The sequence below is a fragment of the Pelobates fuscus genome, chromosome 7 (genome assembly GCF_036172605.1).
Source record: "Pelobates fuscus isolate aPelFus1 chromosome 7, aPelFus1.pri, whole genome shotgun sequence".
Classification (NCBI taxonomy): Eukaryota; Metazoa; Chordata; class Amphibia; order Anura; family Pelobatidae; genus Pelobates; species Pelobates fuscus.
The window spans coordinates 26,109,253-26,127,956 of NC_086323.1; the positions used below are offsets into that span (position 1 = coordinate 26,109,253).

At 41.3% G+C, this 18,704-nt stretch overlaps 1 protein-coding gene across 3 annotated transcripts in view; it reads left to right on the plus strand.

Annotated features, from left to right (window-relative positions):
• Positions 1–18,704, plus strand: part of OSBPL9 (oxysterol binding protein like 9) — a 95,701-nt gene that overhangs the window by 64,578 nt on the left and 12,419 nt on the right. For all 3 annotated transcript variants that reach the window (XM_063427808.1, XM_063427809.1, XM_063427810.1), the window contains 7 exons: positions 799–892; positions 3,229–3,333; positions 12,668–12,827; positions 15,522–15,634; positions 16,979–17,094; positions 17,659–17,744; positions 18,484–18,658. In XM_063427808.1, the coding sequence (XP_063283878.1) occupies positions 799–892; positions 3,229–3,333; positions 12,668–12,827; positions 15,522–15,634; positions 16,979–17,094; positions 17,659–17,744; positions 18,484–18,658 (849 nt within the window). The remainder of the gene's footprint in view (positions 1–798; positions 893–3,228; positions 3,334–12,667; positions 12,828–15,521; positions 15,635–16,978; positions 17,095–17,658; positions 17,745–18,483; positions 18,659–18,704) is intronic.

Sequence of the window (18,704 nt, forward strand, 5' to 3'; positions counted from 1 at the left end):
AATAGACTGCGTACACATTGCTGATCCAGGCCGTACAGCGCAGAATGCGCATTCTGCTTCCACATAGAAACATCAGTCATTACTCCCTATACTGGTAAAGGAAGCAAAAAAACCTAAATTATTCCATAAATGTTACCAGTTATTTAACTCCATTACAACGTGTTTTTTTAGTTACAAAAATTAATATATCCGTTTATAGCAGCCCTGTGGAGCACTGTAATGCACACACCTGCCAAACTGTTCTAAGGAAAAAAGTAAGATTTTGGTCTCTTGAAGTGATTGTACTACCAAGACAAGAGACCCTTAGTAGGTTTAATGTAACATAAATTAATCTTCATTGTAATAAGTAGGTAACTTTCTGCAGCTTTACTTAAATTACTGTACTTTGTTAAAAAATATAATCTTATTATATATCAATTGCTTTCTCTGACACAACCAGTCTACAACAAGCAGGAACACACTTTTTTATCTTCACCTTAAAACATGTTTGCCTTCTTATGCATTTCTATAATGTTCCTTTCTCTTGTGTTGTGAAAACTGCTAATAAGGCTGTGTCATCCTACCTCTGACTGTTCCTGAATTTGTTTAGTAGTTCAAGTCTTCTGAATGTGTAGGTGGATCCAGCAGTGCCTTTACTTGTCCTCTTGATCTCCTCCCAGTAAGATCAAGTGGTGCCTCTAGTTGTGGGTGTGCAGTGTTCCTGCCTTTTCTCCTTGCAGTACAGTCGAAAAATCCCTCTAGTTGTGACGTACAGCTGCTCTGTCTGATCATGTACATATCTTTTATTGTCTCTCTCAGAGCACCATAAATCCAGTGGACTCCATTTACCAGCCTATACCCTTGGATCCACCAGTGAGCTGCACGATGCCATCACAAACTGTCCCAATGCCAGGTAAATATTAAACATTTTTCCAGTACTTCCTTTACAACGTGCCATGGGTTACAGAAACATGGGAGATTGGCTATAACATTCCCGTAGATGTGTCTGGCTAGAACATTCTCGTAGATGTGTCTGGCTAGAACACGCTCGTAGATGTGTCTGGCTAGAACACGCTCGTAGATGTGTCTGGCTAGAACATGCTCGTAGATGTGTCTGGCTAGAACATGCTCGTAGATGTGTCTGGCTAGAACATGCTCGTAGATGTGTCTGGCTAGAACATGCTCGTAGATGTGTCTGGCTAGAACATGCTCGTAGATGTGTCTGGCTAGAACATGCTCGTAGATGTGTCTGGCTAGAACATGCTCGTAGATGTGTCTGGCTAGAACATGCTCGTAGATGTGTCTGGCTAGAACATGCTCGTAGATGTGTCTGGCTAGAACATGCTCGTAGATGTGTCTGGCTAGAACATGCTCGTAGATGTGTCTGGCTAGAACATGCTCGTAGATGTGTCTGGCTAGAACATGCTCGTAGATGTGTCTGGCTAGAACATGCTCGTAGATGTGTCTGGCTAGAACATGCTCGTAGATGTGTCTGGCTAGAACATGCTCGTAGATGTGTCTGGCTAGAACATGCTCGTAGATGTGTCTGGCTAGAACATGCTCGTAGATGTGTCTGGCTAGAACATGCTCGTAGATGTGTCTGGCTAGAACATGCTCGTAGATGTGTCTGGCTAGAACATGCTCGTAGATGTGTCTGGCTAGAACATGCTCGTAGATGTGTCTGGCTAGAACATGCTCGTAGATGTGTCTGGCTAGAACATGCTCGTAGATGTGTCTGGCTAGAACATGCTCGTAGATGTGTCTGGCTAGAACATGCTCGTAGAGGTGTCTGGCTAGAACATGCTCGTAGAGGTGTCTGGCTAGAACATGCTCGTAGAGGTGCCTGGCTAGAACATGCTCGTAGAGGTGCCTGGCTAGAACATGCTCGTAGAGGTGCCTGGCTAGAACATGCTCGTAGAGGTGCCTGGCTAGAACATGCTCGTAGAGGTGCCTGGCTAGAACATGCTCGTAGAGGTGCCTGGCTAGAACATGCTCGTAGAGGTGCCTGGCTAGAACATGCTCGTAGAGGTGCCTGGCTAGAACATGCTCGTAGAGGTGCCTGGCTAGAACATGCTCGTAGAGGTGCCTGGCTAGAACATGCTCGTAGAGGTGCCTGGCTAGAACATGCTCGTAGAGGTGCCTGGCTAGAACATGCTCGTAGAGGTGCCTGGCTAGAACATGCTCGTAGAGGTGCCTGGCTAGAACATGCTCGTAGAGGTGCCTGGCTAGAACATGCTCGTAGAGGTGCCTGGCTAGAACATGCTCGTAGAGGTGCCTGGCTAGAACATGCTCGTAGAGGTGCCTGGCTAGAACATGCTCGTAGAGGTGCCTGGCTAGAACATGCTCGTAGAGGTGCCTGGCTAGAACATGCTCGTAGAGGTGCCTGGCTAGAACATGCTCGTAGAGGTGCCTGGCTAGAACATGCTCGTAGAGGTGCCTGGCTAGAACATGCTCGTAGAGGTGCCTGGCTAGAACATGCTCGTAGAGGTGCCTGGCTAGAACATGCTCGTAGAGGTGCCTGGCTAGAACATGCTCGTAGAGGTGCCTGGCTAGAACATGCTCGTAGAGGTGCCTGGCTAGAACATGCTCGTAGAGGTGCCTGGCTAGAACATGCTCGTAGAGGTGCCTGGCTAGAACATGCTCGTAGAGGTGTCTGGCTTTTACTCTGCAGTAAGAATGCTCAATGCAATTAGGTCAATTACAGCTGATGCCCTTCAGGAATAATAATTCACATATCCTTTTTCTTATTAGTCAAGTGGTGCAGATTTAAATGATGGATAATGGCAGTATTTATTTTACATTTTTTTTATTATGAATAACATATTTAAAATTTCAAAACTTTTCAAATATCGGGATATTGTCCCTTTTGACTAGAGCAGTTGCAGGCAAACACCATCACTCCAGATGTTGTGAACTACATCTACCTTGAGTCTTTGACAGCATGAGGGCTGCAAGATTATTAAGTCTACAACATCTGGTGTGTCGAAGGTTGCCTATCCCTGGAGTAGCATATTGCCCTAGTGCAAGGGATGACACATACATGGTCCTGTTGCAACTCTTGACGCCCTTAAATATAGCAAGTAGCTGGCAGAAGATTTTGGGAGTTGCAGTCTAACAACTATTCCCACTGCAAGCAGTTGTGTGCTGGGGTAAGATCTTGTCTTGTTGTTTTGTCTTCCTTTTTATAAAGATGTTATAAAGATGTTATATTTGTGTTTTGTTTTGCTAACAGCCTTTGATTGTGTTTAGAATCAGAATTGGCAGGTAAAGGGGAGCCACGGCCATCCTCCTTAGCAGTTGGACCAGCAGTGACGACCATTGGAAGCCACCAGACTCCAACTCCCAACAGTACAGGTGCGGTCACTGACTCCTCCTTGTAAAAAATTATATATATGTTTTATATATATTTCAATAGAACCTTCAACCTCCGAGGCACCAAACCTCTGTGCCTCCCTACACTATGTCCACCTAATACCTTGACGGTTATCACCGCCTCTAAGGGGAGTATTTCCCGCTTGCCGCCATCTTCAGGTATCCCAACCGATTACACCAACTTGGGACGAGGTGTCCGGTTCGATTGTGCTGGGAAGGGCGGCCTCTCCCCTTAATTTACCAAACAAGACTACACTAATCAGCCAATTCCCATTCAAACCCCCATGAAAATTTGCTCACTTAACGTAAAAGGCTTGAACATCCACGCGAAAAGGCACTTATTACGAAGGGAGGCTAGGGAACTAGAGGCGGACATACTGGCTGCCGGAAATCCACTTCAGGAAGTATGATTTCCCTCCGATATTGCAGGGGGACTTCCCCACACAATTCCATGCCACCTACCAACTAAATGGAAGAGGTGCATCGATCCTGGTTCACAGGGGGGCATCCCTTAACGTCCTCGCCCACGATGTTAATGAGCAGGGACGATACGCCTTCCTGGTAGGCACGATCAACAACATTACAGATACGATAGCTAACATCTATGCACCCAACATGAATCAGAGGAAGTTCTTGCACCAAATCTTACTAAATTTATCCAAATTACAGAAAGGAATCCTCATCATATGTGGGGATTTTAACCATGTACTTAACCCCTTAAGACCGCAGGACGTACCATGCCGTCCTTATTTGGGCGGCTCTAAACGCCGCAGGACGGCATGGTACGTCCTGGGCGGTCTTCAGCCCCACGTGGCCGGCGGCACATGGCCGCTGCAGATCGCGGTCGGGGGGCATGCCTGGCCCCCCAGGCAGCCCCCTTGTGCCTGGGGACCGCGGTCTGCAGCTTCCGATCGCAGTGACAGGCTGTCACTGCGATCGGTATTTACCATGTGTCAGCCGATTTTAAAATCGGCTGACACATGGAGCCGGCCGCGTTTTCACTGTGCAGATCGCGGTCGGGGGACATGCCTGGCCCCCCAGGCAGTCCCCCTGCGGTCAGTGACCGCGATCTGCAGAGTCTGATCGCAGGGAGAGGCTGTCTCTGCGATCTGAATGCAGAGACAGCCTCTCCCTGCGATCTGATCGCAGTGACAGCCTGTCACTGCGATCAGAGTTACTATGTGTCAGCCTATTGGCTGACCCATAGTAACTCCAATCAGGATCCCCCTGCAGATCGCGGTGGGGGGCATGCCTGGCCACCCAGGCACTCCCCCTGTGGCCAATTACCGCGATCTGCAGGAGGTGATCACAGTGGCAGCCTGTCACTGTGATCACTGATCCTGTGTGTCAGCCAGTGATGTAAAATCACTGGCTGACACTGTCTCTGCCCCTCTCCTCCCCTATTAACCCCTTAAAGTAAAAAACAATAAAAATTAAAGTTAAAAATAAAATACACTTACTTAATTTATATATATTATATATATGATCTATATATAATATATATATATATATACGCACACATTTACACATACACTAAGTGTATTTTAATATTTATATATATATATATATATATATATATTAATATCAAAATACACGTAGAAGGATATTGATTAAATATATACATAATTATAATTATATATATATATATATATATATATTATAATAAAAAATATGTAAATACGTAAAAAAAAAAAAATTAAAAAAAAATTAAAAATATATATGTGTGTAATTTCGTTCTAACTGTATTTTTATATTAATAAATATATATATATATATATATATATATATATCAAAATACACGTAGAACAAAATAATATATATATGTATATACCCAAGTATATACGTATACATCACTATATGTATAACTATATATAAATAAAAAATAATAGTAAAAAAATTATATACATATATATACATATATATATATATATACACACACGTGTATATATAATAATTTTACATATATATTTATGTAATAATTTTACATAATTAGGTCCTTTTATTAATTACAATTTGCAGGACCTGCCTAACAACCCAGGCAGAAAGTATAGGGAATTTAATTTGCTAGCACTATATTTAACCCTATAACTTTCCATGACACTATAAAACCTGTACATGGGGGGTACTGTTTTACTCGGGAGACATCGCTGAATACAAATATTTGTGTTTCAAAACCGTAAAATTTATTACAACAATGATATCGTCAGGGAAAGTGAAATTTATTGCATTTTTCGCACACAAACGGCACTTACACTGACGATATTTTTGCTGTCATACTTTTTACTGTTTTGAAACACAAATATTTGTGTTCAGCAAAGTCTCCTGAGTATAACAGTACCCCTCATGTACAGGTTTTATGGTGTTTTCAAAAGTTACAGAGTCAAATATAAGGCTTGCGTTTCAGTTTTTTCATAATGAAATTCGCCAGATTGGTTACATTGGCTTTGAGACCGTATAGTAGCCCAGAAATAAGAATTACCTCCATAATGGCATACCATTTGCAAAAGTAGACAACCCAAGGTATTGCAAATGGGGTATGTTCAGTCTTTTTTAGTAGCCACTTAGTCACAAACACTGGCCAAAATTGGCTTTCAAATTAGTTTTTTGCATTTTTCACACACAAACAAATATTAACGTTAACTTTGGCTAGTGTTTGTGACCAAGTGGCTACTAAAAAAGACTGGACATACCCCATTTGCAATACCTTGGGTTGTCTACTTTTGCAAATGGTATGCCATCATGGGGGTAATTTTCATTCCTGGGCTACCATACAGTCTCAAAGGCAACATAACCAAACTGGCAAATTTCAATGTGAAAAAACTGAAAAGTGTAACATGCTATATTTGACCCTGTAACTTCCCAAAACACCATAAAACCTGTACATAGGGGGTACTGTTTTACACGTGAGACATCGCTGAATACAAATATGTGTATTTTATTGCAGTAAAAGCAAACAGTATTATGACATTCACAGTTAGAATGTCACATAGAACTAAGAAAATTTAAAAAAAATCATATTTTCTCTCATTTTTTTTATATTTTATTCATATTACGTTATGTTCCATGCCTAAATATTTGATGTTAAATGAAAGCCCTGTTTCCCCTGAACAAAATGATATATAATAAGTGTGGGTGCATTTAATATGAAAGAGGTAAATTATTGTTGAACAGACATATAGTCAAAATCTGTGGTTTGTTTACATTTTTTTTGGTTCACAACTTGTACATTTGGCTGCGGTCTTAAGGGGTTAATGCAAAACTATATTATTATTATTATTATTATTATTATTATTATTATTATTATTGCCATTTATATAGCGCCAACAGATTCCGTAGCACTTACAATATTATGATAGGGGGGATGTAACACTAAATAGGACAATTACAAGAAAACTTACAGGAACAATAGGTTGAAGAGGACCCTGCTCAAACGAGCTTACAGTCTATAGGTACGACCTTATCGTCCAAGAGCACACGACACAGACCCTTAAACCGACAATGTAAAGCAATACATTAACTACTTTCCCTCCATAATCTCTACGATGTGTGGGGGCTCCACCACCCCATAGACAGGCCATACACTTTCTACTCAGCTGTACATAGTTCCTGCTCTCGTATAGACACCTTCCTTATGCAGGGCATAGCCCTGAATCAAGTAGACTGTACAATAGGTGATCAGACATGGTCAGACCATGCTCCAGTCCTATAAACAACATATCCCCTGGAGGCTTAATGTTGATGACACTTTCACCCAGGAACTGGGATGCTCCCTAGAGGACTATTTTAGGGAAAACAACACACCCAACATGTCCCCTCAGACCATATGGGTAGCGCACAAAGCTGCAGCTGTCTCTGGACGCAGAATAGGCCTTTGACCGTCTCCATTGGAGATTCTTGGAGGTGGTCCAGGCCAAGGTTGAAGTACCAGAAGAGTTCATAGCGGTGGTCAGGGCATTATATAGCTCCCCGGAGGCTCGGATTCTAAATGTAGGGTTCGTGAGAGACTTGTTTGTAATTACAAACTGGTCACGGCAGGGTTGTCCGTTATCGCCCCTATTGTATGTCAAAAAACCCAGACCGACTGCACGATCTAAACTACGTGCCCTTACCTTTACGACATGACTAACACCCTCAAATCCTGGGAAGGCAAATTCATATCATGGGTGGGACAGAGCGCGCCCTCAAGATTTCAGTGTTGCCAAAATTACAATATCTATTCCGAACTTTGCAAATACCCCTACCAGCAGCATACTGAAAAGCAATAAAAAATTTATTCCTCAACTTTGTCTGGAACGGACGTAGGAGCAGAGTTAATGCAAAGATTCTCTCTAGACCGCAGATAGAGGGTGGCATTGACATGCCAAACGTTACCCTACACTATCCAGCTGCTATTTTGGCAACCATAGTGATGACACCCTCAAAGATATCCCCCCGCAGTGGGTTGTAATAGAATCCCAGTGGGTGAACCAAAACGCAATGTCACCTTTTCTGGATACCCAAAACACTGTACCCCACATTGCCAAACATGTTGCAGACTTCAAAGTTGCTGCTACAAATATGGGACTTAGAGAGGATCAGGTTATGTTCAACGGGGACCTGGTCATTTGCCTCCCTGATACCAAGCCTGCACATAACAAACACATCCTTTGACCATAGACCCTGGTTGGCTAGGGTCTGTGCCCATCTCTACCAGCTTTATGAGGCTGGCAAGTTCATACAACACCGAGAGCTGCAAACTAGATACAGCTTGCCATCCAACACGGTGTTCTCCTACCTACAGGTAAAATCTGTCCTACAGAGTCACCAGCAGTCACTGGACTGAATTTAATAGGTACCCTCACTAAATTTGAAGGGGCCTGTCTGGTTTCCATCACACCCAAGAAAACATTGTCTATTAGCTATGCCCTCCTGAACACCACACCCAATAACATTCAGGCCCCACATAAACAAGAATGGCAAACTGATCTCCGCATAATCTTCACACCACACCAATGGGAAAAAAAAAGCATATATGGCTTACAAGGGTAGATCATCCTGTACCTCCCAGTTGGGAAATCCACCTTGGCTGCCGTCAGTAGAAATGTAGGTACTTTTGTTCTCCGGTTGGAAACAGTGGACAGACTTAACAGCACAACACGACACGTCGCCCTTCTCCCACTTGTAAATGTGTTTCTATGTATATAGGTTTATATGTTTCCTTGCAATTCTCACTTGAAACGTGTTAGTATTCCAGACAGATTTAGCAATGAGGCCATGAACATAGCCCTAACAAACACACTGGCATATGGTGTACATGAGGGTACCAGTTGACGGTGCCGGCAATGGAGAGGGCAGGGGTGCCGTATGTTTGGTCTACTTCCATACTGTTAATCCTTGGTTGCAATATTTGTCAAGAAGTTTGGCTGCTCTGCATTTTACTATGTAATTCTTGTAATGGAAATGACACAATAAAAATTGTCCAAGAAAGAAAATAATTCAATAGAACCATGTAGATCAGGGCACACCTGGTGATTTCTACAGTAGGCAAATTTATTATAAAGTGCAGAACAAAAACAATGTTTTGGTTCCCTGGAGCCTTTTCAAGTCTAACCAAGGAGCCAAAACGTTGTTTTTGTTCTGCACTTTATAATAAAGCTGCCTACTGAAGAAACCTCCAGGTGTGCCCCGTTCTATATTGTTCTATTGAATCTTTCCTGCGTTTGTTGCCCTGCCTGTTTGGAGCACCCTGATGGGAGTACTTCCCGGATAGTTTGTGCATATCCTCTCTACCTTTTCGGTACTTTAAATCATGACGTCCTACGCTGTCAACAGGCATTAAAGCCCTGCTCTACATGACTGCATAGACCATAATGCTGTCGTTAGGGGGTTAAACAATATACAGTGCCCTGCAAAAGTATTCAACCCCCTTGACTTTTTACCTATTTTGTTACATTACAGCCTTAAGTTCAATGTTTTATTAACCTACATTTGATGTGAAGTCACATAATTAGTGAAATGATGTCCACCTGTGTGCAATCCTAATGTCACATGGTCTGTCATTACATATACACACCTTTTTTAAAAGGCCCCAGAGGCTGCAACACCTAAACAAGAGGCACCACTTACCAAACACTGCCATGAATTCCAAGGAACTCTCCAAACAAGTAAGGGACAATGTTGTTGAGAAGTACAAATCAGGGTTAGGTTATAAAAAAAATATCCAAATCTTTGATGATCCCCAGGAGCACCATCAAATCTGTCATAACCAAATGGTAAGAACATGGCACAACAGCAAACCTGCCAAGAGACGGCCGCCCACCAAAACTCACGGACCAGGCAAGGAGGGCATTAATCAGAAAGCCAGCACTGAGACCTAAGGTAACCCTGGAGGAGCTGCAGAGTTCCACAGCAGAGACTGGAGTATCTGTACATAGCGTTCCATAGCGTTGGGCTTTATGGCAAAGTGGCCAGAAGAAAGCCATTACTTTTAGCAAAAACAAAATGGCACGTTTTGAGTTTGCAAAAAGGCATGTGGGAGACTCCCAAATTGTATGGAGGAAGGTGCTCTGGTCTGATGAGACTAAAATTGAACTTTTCGGCTACTAAATGAAAATGCTATCTCTGGTGCAGACCAAACACATCACATCACCCAAAGAACTGTTTTTCAGCAGCTGGGACTGGGAAACTGGTCAGAGTTGAGGGAAAGATGGATGGTGCTAAATACAGGGATGTTCTTGAGCAAAACCTGTACCACTCTGTGCGTGATTTGAGGCTAGGACGGAGGTTCACCTTACAGCAGGACCATGACCCCAAACACACTGCTAAAGCAACACTTGAGTGGTTTAAGGGGAAACCTGTAAATGTGTTGGAATGGCCCAGACCTCAATCCAATAGAAAATCTGTGGTCAGACTTAAAGATTGCTGTTCACAAGCGCAAACCATCCAACTTGAAGGAGCTGGAGCTGTTTTGCAAGGAGGAATGGGCAAAAATCCCAGTGGTAAGATGTGGCAAGCTCATAGAGACTTATCCAAAGAAACTTGGAGCTGTGATTGCAAAAGGTGGCTCTACAAAGTATTAACTTTAGGGGGGTGAATAGTTATGCACATTGACTTTTTCTGTTATTTTGTCCTATTTGTTGTTTGCTTCACAATAAAAAATAAAATAAAAAAACATCTTCAAAGTTGTGGGCATGTTCTGTAAATTAAATGATACAAATCCTCAAATAATCCATGTTAATTCCAGGTTGTGAGGCAACAAAACACAACAAAATGCCAACGGGGGTGAATACTTTTGCAAGGCGCTGTATTTCTTTGAAATTTCAAATTTTAGCATAAAGATTATTCACATTATTAATTTTCAAAAATTCACAAGTGAGTTACAAATTTTAGACCAAAATAACTACATTGAAAGAAAAGTCTCCTACTAAAATGGACAATTGTCTGAATTACTGATAACTTCTGTTTTAGTTAATAACCCTTTAGGAGAGATTGTACACACTTCCAAATAAGAAAGCTGTTATCCACTCAAGCAATACTGTGTTTAAATGTTCACTAAAGCAATGGATTCAGGATCACATGACCCTACTGAGCACTGCAGGTGAATACATTTAAAGGCATTCACGTTCGTATAATTTATCTTACACCTACAGTGTGTGTCTGACATTGGAGACCAGTGACTGTGTAAGAGAATGTAGTCTTATTTGGTTTATATTATGAAACCTAAAATGTGCCTAAGCAGTGGTGGTCCTATTTTTTTCCAGTGCGGTTGGTAGATTTGTGGTTGGACACAGTGCCATTGATTTTAAAGTGACCCTGATGTATGACCGTTAACAGACACTTCAACGGGTAGACATTGCATTAAAGGACCACTCTAGTGCCAGGAAAGCATACTCGTTTTCCTGGCACTAGAGTGCCCTGAGGGTGCTCCCACCCTCAGGGACCCCCTCCCGCCCGGCTCTGGAAAGGGGAAAAGGGTTAAAACTTACCTTTTTCCAGCGCTGGGCGGGGAGCTCTCCTCCTCCTCTCCGCCTCCGTTCCTCCCCGTCGGCTGAATGCGCACGCGCGGCAAGAGCTGCGCGCGCATTCAGCCGGTCACATAGGAAAGCATTCATAATGCTTTCCTATGGACGCTTGCGTGCTCTCACTGTTATTTTCAGTGAGAATCACGCAAGCGTCTCTAGCGGCTGTCAGTGAGACAGCCACTAGAGGAAATAGGGGAAGGCTTAACTAATTGATAAACATAGCAGTTTCTCTGAAACTGCTATGTTTATAAAAAAATTAGTTAACCCTAGCTGGACCTGGCACCCAGACCACTTCATTAAGCTGAAGTGGTCTGGGTGCCTAGAGTGGTCCTTTAAGAATTTCAAGTAGGGAAACGGTCTACATCCACACATACAGGGAAGATATTTTATGCTAGATGTTTTAATGGTAGGATTCAGGCTGCTGTATAGCAGGCTGGTGGAACAAGATTGCGTTACATTTTTTATTTATTCACTTCACCTTTATTCCAGTTGTGTGTCAGCTGGATGTATGCATTGTATTGCTGACTGCTGTGCCACAAATTTTATGATTTTATTTCCCAGATTTGGGAAATATGGCAAGAAAAGTGCAAATCACCAAGCTGGGGATTTTTATCAAGTCGATTTCTGGGGTTACTCCAAGCACCATGATCAGTTCACTCATTTTAAGTGGCGATGGTGCCACTTTTAAGTGTTTTATGACAATACAATTTTTTTTAAATACTGATCCTGATGGCATTGGAATTTCACTGAAATTCCAACACGATTCAAATCTACCACAAGACTAAGTAGGGACAACTTGGTCTTATGGTAAATCTGAGGTCAACTTTTGTCCAATCCCAGCTGCTGTCCCAGTTGATGGCTTTGGAATTCATACCTAGATCTGTGGGATGGTCTTACCTAAAGGGATCCTCCAAAGACCTCAGTGATGTACTCTCATGATGTACGCATGTGCGAGTGCTGCTCTGAAACTGGTCTTGGCAGATGAAGACAGGAGCTGAATAGGGTGCGCAGAGTGAAGATGGTGGTGACTGCGAGGGACAGCTTTAGCTAAGAACTGCCACCTTCTCCTGCAACCCGTGTCCACCAGACCATCACCGTTGAAGGTCTTTGAAAAATATGCAATATGCAAAAACAAAATATGCAAAAGTGCCAGATCTACTTTAAAGAATAAAAAATGTAATGAACTACTAATCTCCATGAAGGTATTGGCTCCCACTACATTCTTAGAATTTTAAAACTACATTTACTGTGATTATGTGATTTGTAGTGTGAATGCTTTGTCAGTGTCTGATCAATACATCCGTTTCTCATTCTAGGAAGCGGTCAATCTGTCCCCAGCAGCAGCCTGACCTCCCCCAGCCATGTTAATCTGTCTCCGAACACCGTCCCAGATTTCTCCTACTCCAGCAGTGAGGACGAGTTCTATGATGCCGACGAATATTATCAGACCGGTTCCTCCCCAAAACGCGGCATGGAGTAAGTGACCTCTTAATCCTATTTCACAAGGTTCCTGATGTAATGGGTGAGGCAATGCATTAATGATTCCGGTTAGAACTGTGCCATTGAAATGCCCTACATACCACCCAGGGAGAGAATGAGTTCCAATAGATTTCCTATGTCCTTGCATGGTGCTGCATACTCAAATTGCAATTAGCTCATAAATGTATTTCAGTAGTCTTTAAAATAGCTTCTATATTTTAGCATTTATATCTGTTAGTCTTCCTAATGATTCCACTTCTTTCTGAACTTCTTATAAGGAATCGCAAAATATATATAATGGTGCTAGATCAAAGTACATGCTTTATTGAATGTAGCAATGTACCTTTATCATAATATGCAGTGAAGCAGCTATAGCAGTATAAACAAATGCATAACTTCTTCCAGAGAGCATAAAGTGAAACACTGCAAAAGCAACTCGTAAAGCATTTTATATAATAACCACAGTATTATTATTATTGGTATTTATATAGCGCCAACTAATTCCGCAGCGCTTTACAATATTATGAAGGGGGGTTGGGAATTTAGTCAATTACACAGTGACACAGGAACAATAGGTAGATGAGGAACCTGCTCAAACGAGCTTACAGTCTAGTGTAGTGAGTCCTATAAAAGGCTGTATCACTGGAAGAAAGCAGGTCGGAGCCATTGCATGTTAGATCATGAATAGAGTTTGACTGGATAGACCAACATCTAAAATCTTCTCTCCAAAATAATAATCTACCCTTTTCTTTCTAAAGATTTAAGAATACATTTTTATGTTTTCACTAATGTGTTTTATTTACAAGGTTATACACAAAACATCGGATTGTAACAATTTTTTCCGGAGGGGGAGGGGGGAACCAAAGGCTACATTTGCCAAACTGGGACTGTAGTAAAGTTAGATTGTCTACACATCCGCTATTTTACCATACATTTTGCCATTCTTGTTTTAAATGGTTACTCCAACCACCATGACCACTTTTGCTTTTTGAAGTGGCCATGGTGGTTGGAGTCTGGATGTACAGTGTTTCAGCCTGAAATTTGCACCCCAAACAACTCTGTTCCAGGCTGCCTAATGTCAATTCTGTGCACAAAATAAGTCTTTCAACGCACACTGCACGCTGGCAAAAGATGTAACATTTTCTTCCTCCCACCCACACTGAAGGCAGCCCTCCTATCCCACTCCCCCTTACCTTCGCTGGCTCAGACCGCATGAACCTCGCACTAGTTCATTTGGGGCCATTTAGATGTTTTCGAAAGAAAGGCTGATTTTATTTCTTTTTTTCTTTTGTACATTAAAATATAAATCAAATCAATCAGAAGTACAGTGACATTAATGTTTAAATGACTACTGTAGCTGGAAACAGCTGATTTTAATGGAATATCTACATAATTCCTGCAGAGGCCCATTATCCCCAACCAGCTGACCTGTGGCACATTGTGTTTGCTGATCCATGTTTATAATTTAAAAGGGCTGACTGATCATCAGAAAACCCTTTTGCAATTATGTTGGCACAACTGAAAACTGTAGTGCTGATTAAGAAGTAGAAAACTGAGCTTTGTTAAACTTGTTGAGTATCTGAAGCATCTGCAATTGTTGGTTCGATTACAGGCTTGAGATGACCAGAAACATCTTGTTCTGAAACTTGTCAGTCTACTCTTCTTCTGAGAAATGAAGGCTATTCCTTGCGAGAAATTGCAAAGAAACTAAAAATATCAAACAATACTACTACGAACACTAACCAGAATAGATACATTGTGTCCAATGAGACAGTGGTAGTAAACAGAGCAGTCACATGACTAGGCTTCTACATAATTCAAATGCAGTGACCATACAAGATGAACAAAATATGTTTTACTTTTTACAGATTAAAAGGGTCCTGTGGTGTGTTTTTTTTGTTTTTTTGATTTTTTTTATGGTGGGTGATGGTGCATCTAAAACTGTGTTGAGTTACTTTAAGTTTATTTAATGTTTCAGAATAAGCTAGGAGCTTGTTGCTGGATTTATGTATTTTGTCTATACATGGGAATGTCCCTTTTTGATGGTAATTGCAGTGTTATCAGTAATGCAGACAGGCCTGCATAAATTTCCTTTTCCTGTACATGCCAGGAACCACTTGTACTTAACTGGCGATGACCTTATTCAATCTGCATAGTCAGCTTCCTATGTTTTTAACTTGAAGTCTTTATTTTCACAGCCTGTCAGGGAAGAAGAGCTATTTATTATGTACACTGCTTGTGCCTTCTGCTATGCAGTGCAGCATTTATTTATTTTTTTGGGATATTGTGTGAATGACCCTGTTCATGGCTTGTAAGAGAACAGTTTTGCATCAGCTGGAGTGTGTGGTTTTTTTCTTCTTCTTGATTTCAGGTACAATCCTGGCATGATTGACTAAGTCAGGGGTAGGCAACATTCGACCCGCCCGATGTTGTGGACTTCATCTCCCATGATGCTCTTATAGCCATAATGCTGACAAAGTATTGAGGAGACATAGTCCACAACATCTGGAGTGCCACCAGGATACCTACCCCTGGACTCTCCCATACACTGTTTTGAGGTTGACAAAAGGAGTACCATTGAGTTGGCGTGTGTTTCCTTTGGGTATATTTTAAAACTTGAGCAATGTAAATCCCTGAAAGGGGTTCTGGTGGCTGCTGCTATTCATGAATGCATCTGATTTTGTGTTTTAGCTCATCAGAGTCTGCGGCAGCCTTGACTCACAGTAGCACGGGAACCAGTTTGAAGAGACCAGATACTGCAGAATCCCTGAACTCCTCAATGTCCAATGGGACAAATGATGCAGGTAGGTCTCTCCATTACCTGTAGCAGCAAAGGCAATATTTCAAGATTATTTTGGAAATTTACCAAGATATTGCATAGATCAATAAAGCATGAAATGTACTTTACATTCATTAATCTAGGTTATTCATGAAAACATAGAAAATGGTGATAGCGTAATCCGTAGGCTTGGATGGCCTTGGGAGCATAAAGGGTAGTTATGCAGAAGTCGTTCTGCCTTAGGTACCAATCTTAAAAAAAATAACTTTATTATGGGCATCATAAACTTAATGATCCCTAAAACTGTGTATGTATGATCTCTATAGATAGATCCATTTCACTGTGCACTAGCTCGTTGAATGAGGTGGCAGGGATACAGCTGTTATCCCAGGGATACTACTCTTTCATGCAAGTACTGAATCACATTTTTGTAGCTACTGCAGGACTCTCACTCTTTTCTTGGAGCCTTGGGATTACCCTGCGTTTGTGACATTTTGTGATACTCACATAGCTATTTGTCACGCAGTCTCATTTCCCTTAAGACTCCATTAGCATTACTACCTTTGGATCTGGGATATTTCCACAGATTATATCGTCCTCCCCACCCCCAATATTTTATCCTTAGTGGTGTTGGTGCATTAAGTTTTATTTTCATTTTTCAGGGATCATTAAGTTTATGATGCCCATAATAAAGTTATTATTTTTTAAGATTGGTACCTAAGGCAGAACGACTTCTGCAGAACTACCCTTTAGCGCTCCCAAGGCCATCCAAGCCTACGGATTACGCTATCACCATTTTCTAGTCTATGTACAAACACAAGGGTTATCCCCTATCAGTTCTGCAGACACACTCTTGTTCCCACTAGCTGGGAACCTTAGCACTTCGGTGCTTCCCTTTTTTTCTATTCATGAAAACATCCAAAACATCTATTTATTTATGTTTTATTGTTCTTTGGGCATGGTGTTGACTTGCAGTGGCATTTCTATAGAACTTGGTGTATGTCTTCTTCACTTTGGCCTCTAAAAAGACAATGGTCTTCCCAGCCTAGTTTAACTACGGCATCCCAGAATACAACAAACAGAGCCAGTCAAACACTTCGACCCTTTCTTTTTCCGTCACCCTGTGAATGTTACAGCAATTAATGGATTGAACAAAGCAGCAGAGGAAAGTATAATCGCATACATACAGCACTGCAGGGGTTAAACTATTTCCATGTCATGCACCCTATATGTGCCAGGACATATAAATTAAGGAGGAAAAAAGCAAATTGGTGAGAGGTCTATTTCTGGAGGGGATCATTTCTTCCCCCTTAGCCCAGATTCAGCCTGTGACTTGATTATGTCTTGAACGGTTTCTGTTCTGTTTTAGATCAGTTTGACACCCATGATGACCATGATGATGGAGAAGGAGAGTCGGTAGAAGAACATAAAAGTGTTATAATGCACCTCCTGTCTCAGGTCCGGCTGGGAATGGACCTTACTAAGGTAAAAGCAGGACAGTGCAGGGAATATTGCTCTGTATTATTGAATATCAAGCAAAGCATCTCCTATAGAAAAACATTAGTAATGGTTTAGTGGAAGACTCTCTATTGTGCACCCCCCAAAAAAGTCAACGTTGAGGGTTACACACTGAATTGCTTCAAATACACTGCATAAATGCCATCACATGTACACATGTGTATTTCATATCCCATCAGGCCTTGATTGTAAAAAGTACATCAGAATTAGACTTTTGTAAAGATATATGTAAATACACACAAGCGCATCAAAGCAGACTTGTTTTGTACCATCATAGTGTCCCTTTAAATACAATTACACTGGAATAGATCCCATGTTTCTGTAACATTTGTTTATGGGGTATTTTTATATTTTCTTTCCATCTTATTAATTTAGTAGTCCCCTTAAACAGTCCTCCGATATTAGTGCTTAGTAAATGAAACAGCAGAATGATGTGAACATTGAATTAAAATTTACGGACGTAAAATGCATTGCAAGAATTTGTTACATCATGGATTTTCATTTGTGGTTTGTTTCTAAATCTACATTCAGGTTGTGCTTCCCACTTTTATTCTTGAAAGAAGATCGCTTCTGGAAATGTATGCGGATTTCTTTGCACATCCAGACCTGTTTGTAAGGTATAGCAGAGCTACATATTAAGGATTATTCATTGAACTCGGAATTGTAGCAAATTTAAATCTGAATTTTAAAGTTGTGGCTAAAATATTTGCACTGGAAAAATTCTACAACTGAGCAAATTAAACCCAAATAGCAAAACTAAGGCTAAAATAAGCTGTTTAATTTGAAATTAGATTTGGTTCGTTAAAATTTGCAGTTTAATAAGTAAACATGTAAGGCATTAAATTCTCGCACAGCCCTTTGTGTTATTACAATAAACCGTTTGCTTATATTCATTAAAATTTGCAGTGCTCCGCTAATGGAGCAGCTATGCTAAAACATTTACATTTTTGTCAATCAATGTATTAAAAAAAATTATTTGTCTACATTTCTACTCTACCACATTGTGTTTGCTAAGAGAAACTCCCTAAATCCATTCTCTGCATATGTTCCCTCTAGATTTGTGGTTGATGGCCTCTGCCAGTGTGTGATGGGCAAGATCTGACCCGCTTCTTTAAAAAGCATTAGGATCCATAAAAGTATATGAATAACAATGCCAACAGAACACAATAGTTCTCCCCTTTGACAGACTTGTTTAGCATAATTTACACAAGATACAGTGTATCCAGGCAGGTTTTAGAGATGATATTGAGTGTAATACGCCTCTTTTTCTACCAATGCTGTTAAAATTCTGTTGCTTGCCTAAACCTGGTAATGTTTTAGATCGTGATGGGGAATTTCTGTTTTGTCTTTTCCCAGCATTGGTGACCACAAGGATCCCAAAGACAGGATGGTACAGGTGGTTAGATGGTACCTATCGGCATTCCACGCTGGCAGGAAAGGATCAGTGGCAAAGAAGCCTTATAACCCCATCCTGGGAGAGGTTTTCCAGTGTCATTGGGATTTGCCAGGTCTTGAAAATGAAGAAAACGCTGTGAGTGTCAACACTTTACTCTGGGGCCAGAAAAAACATGTGTTTG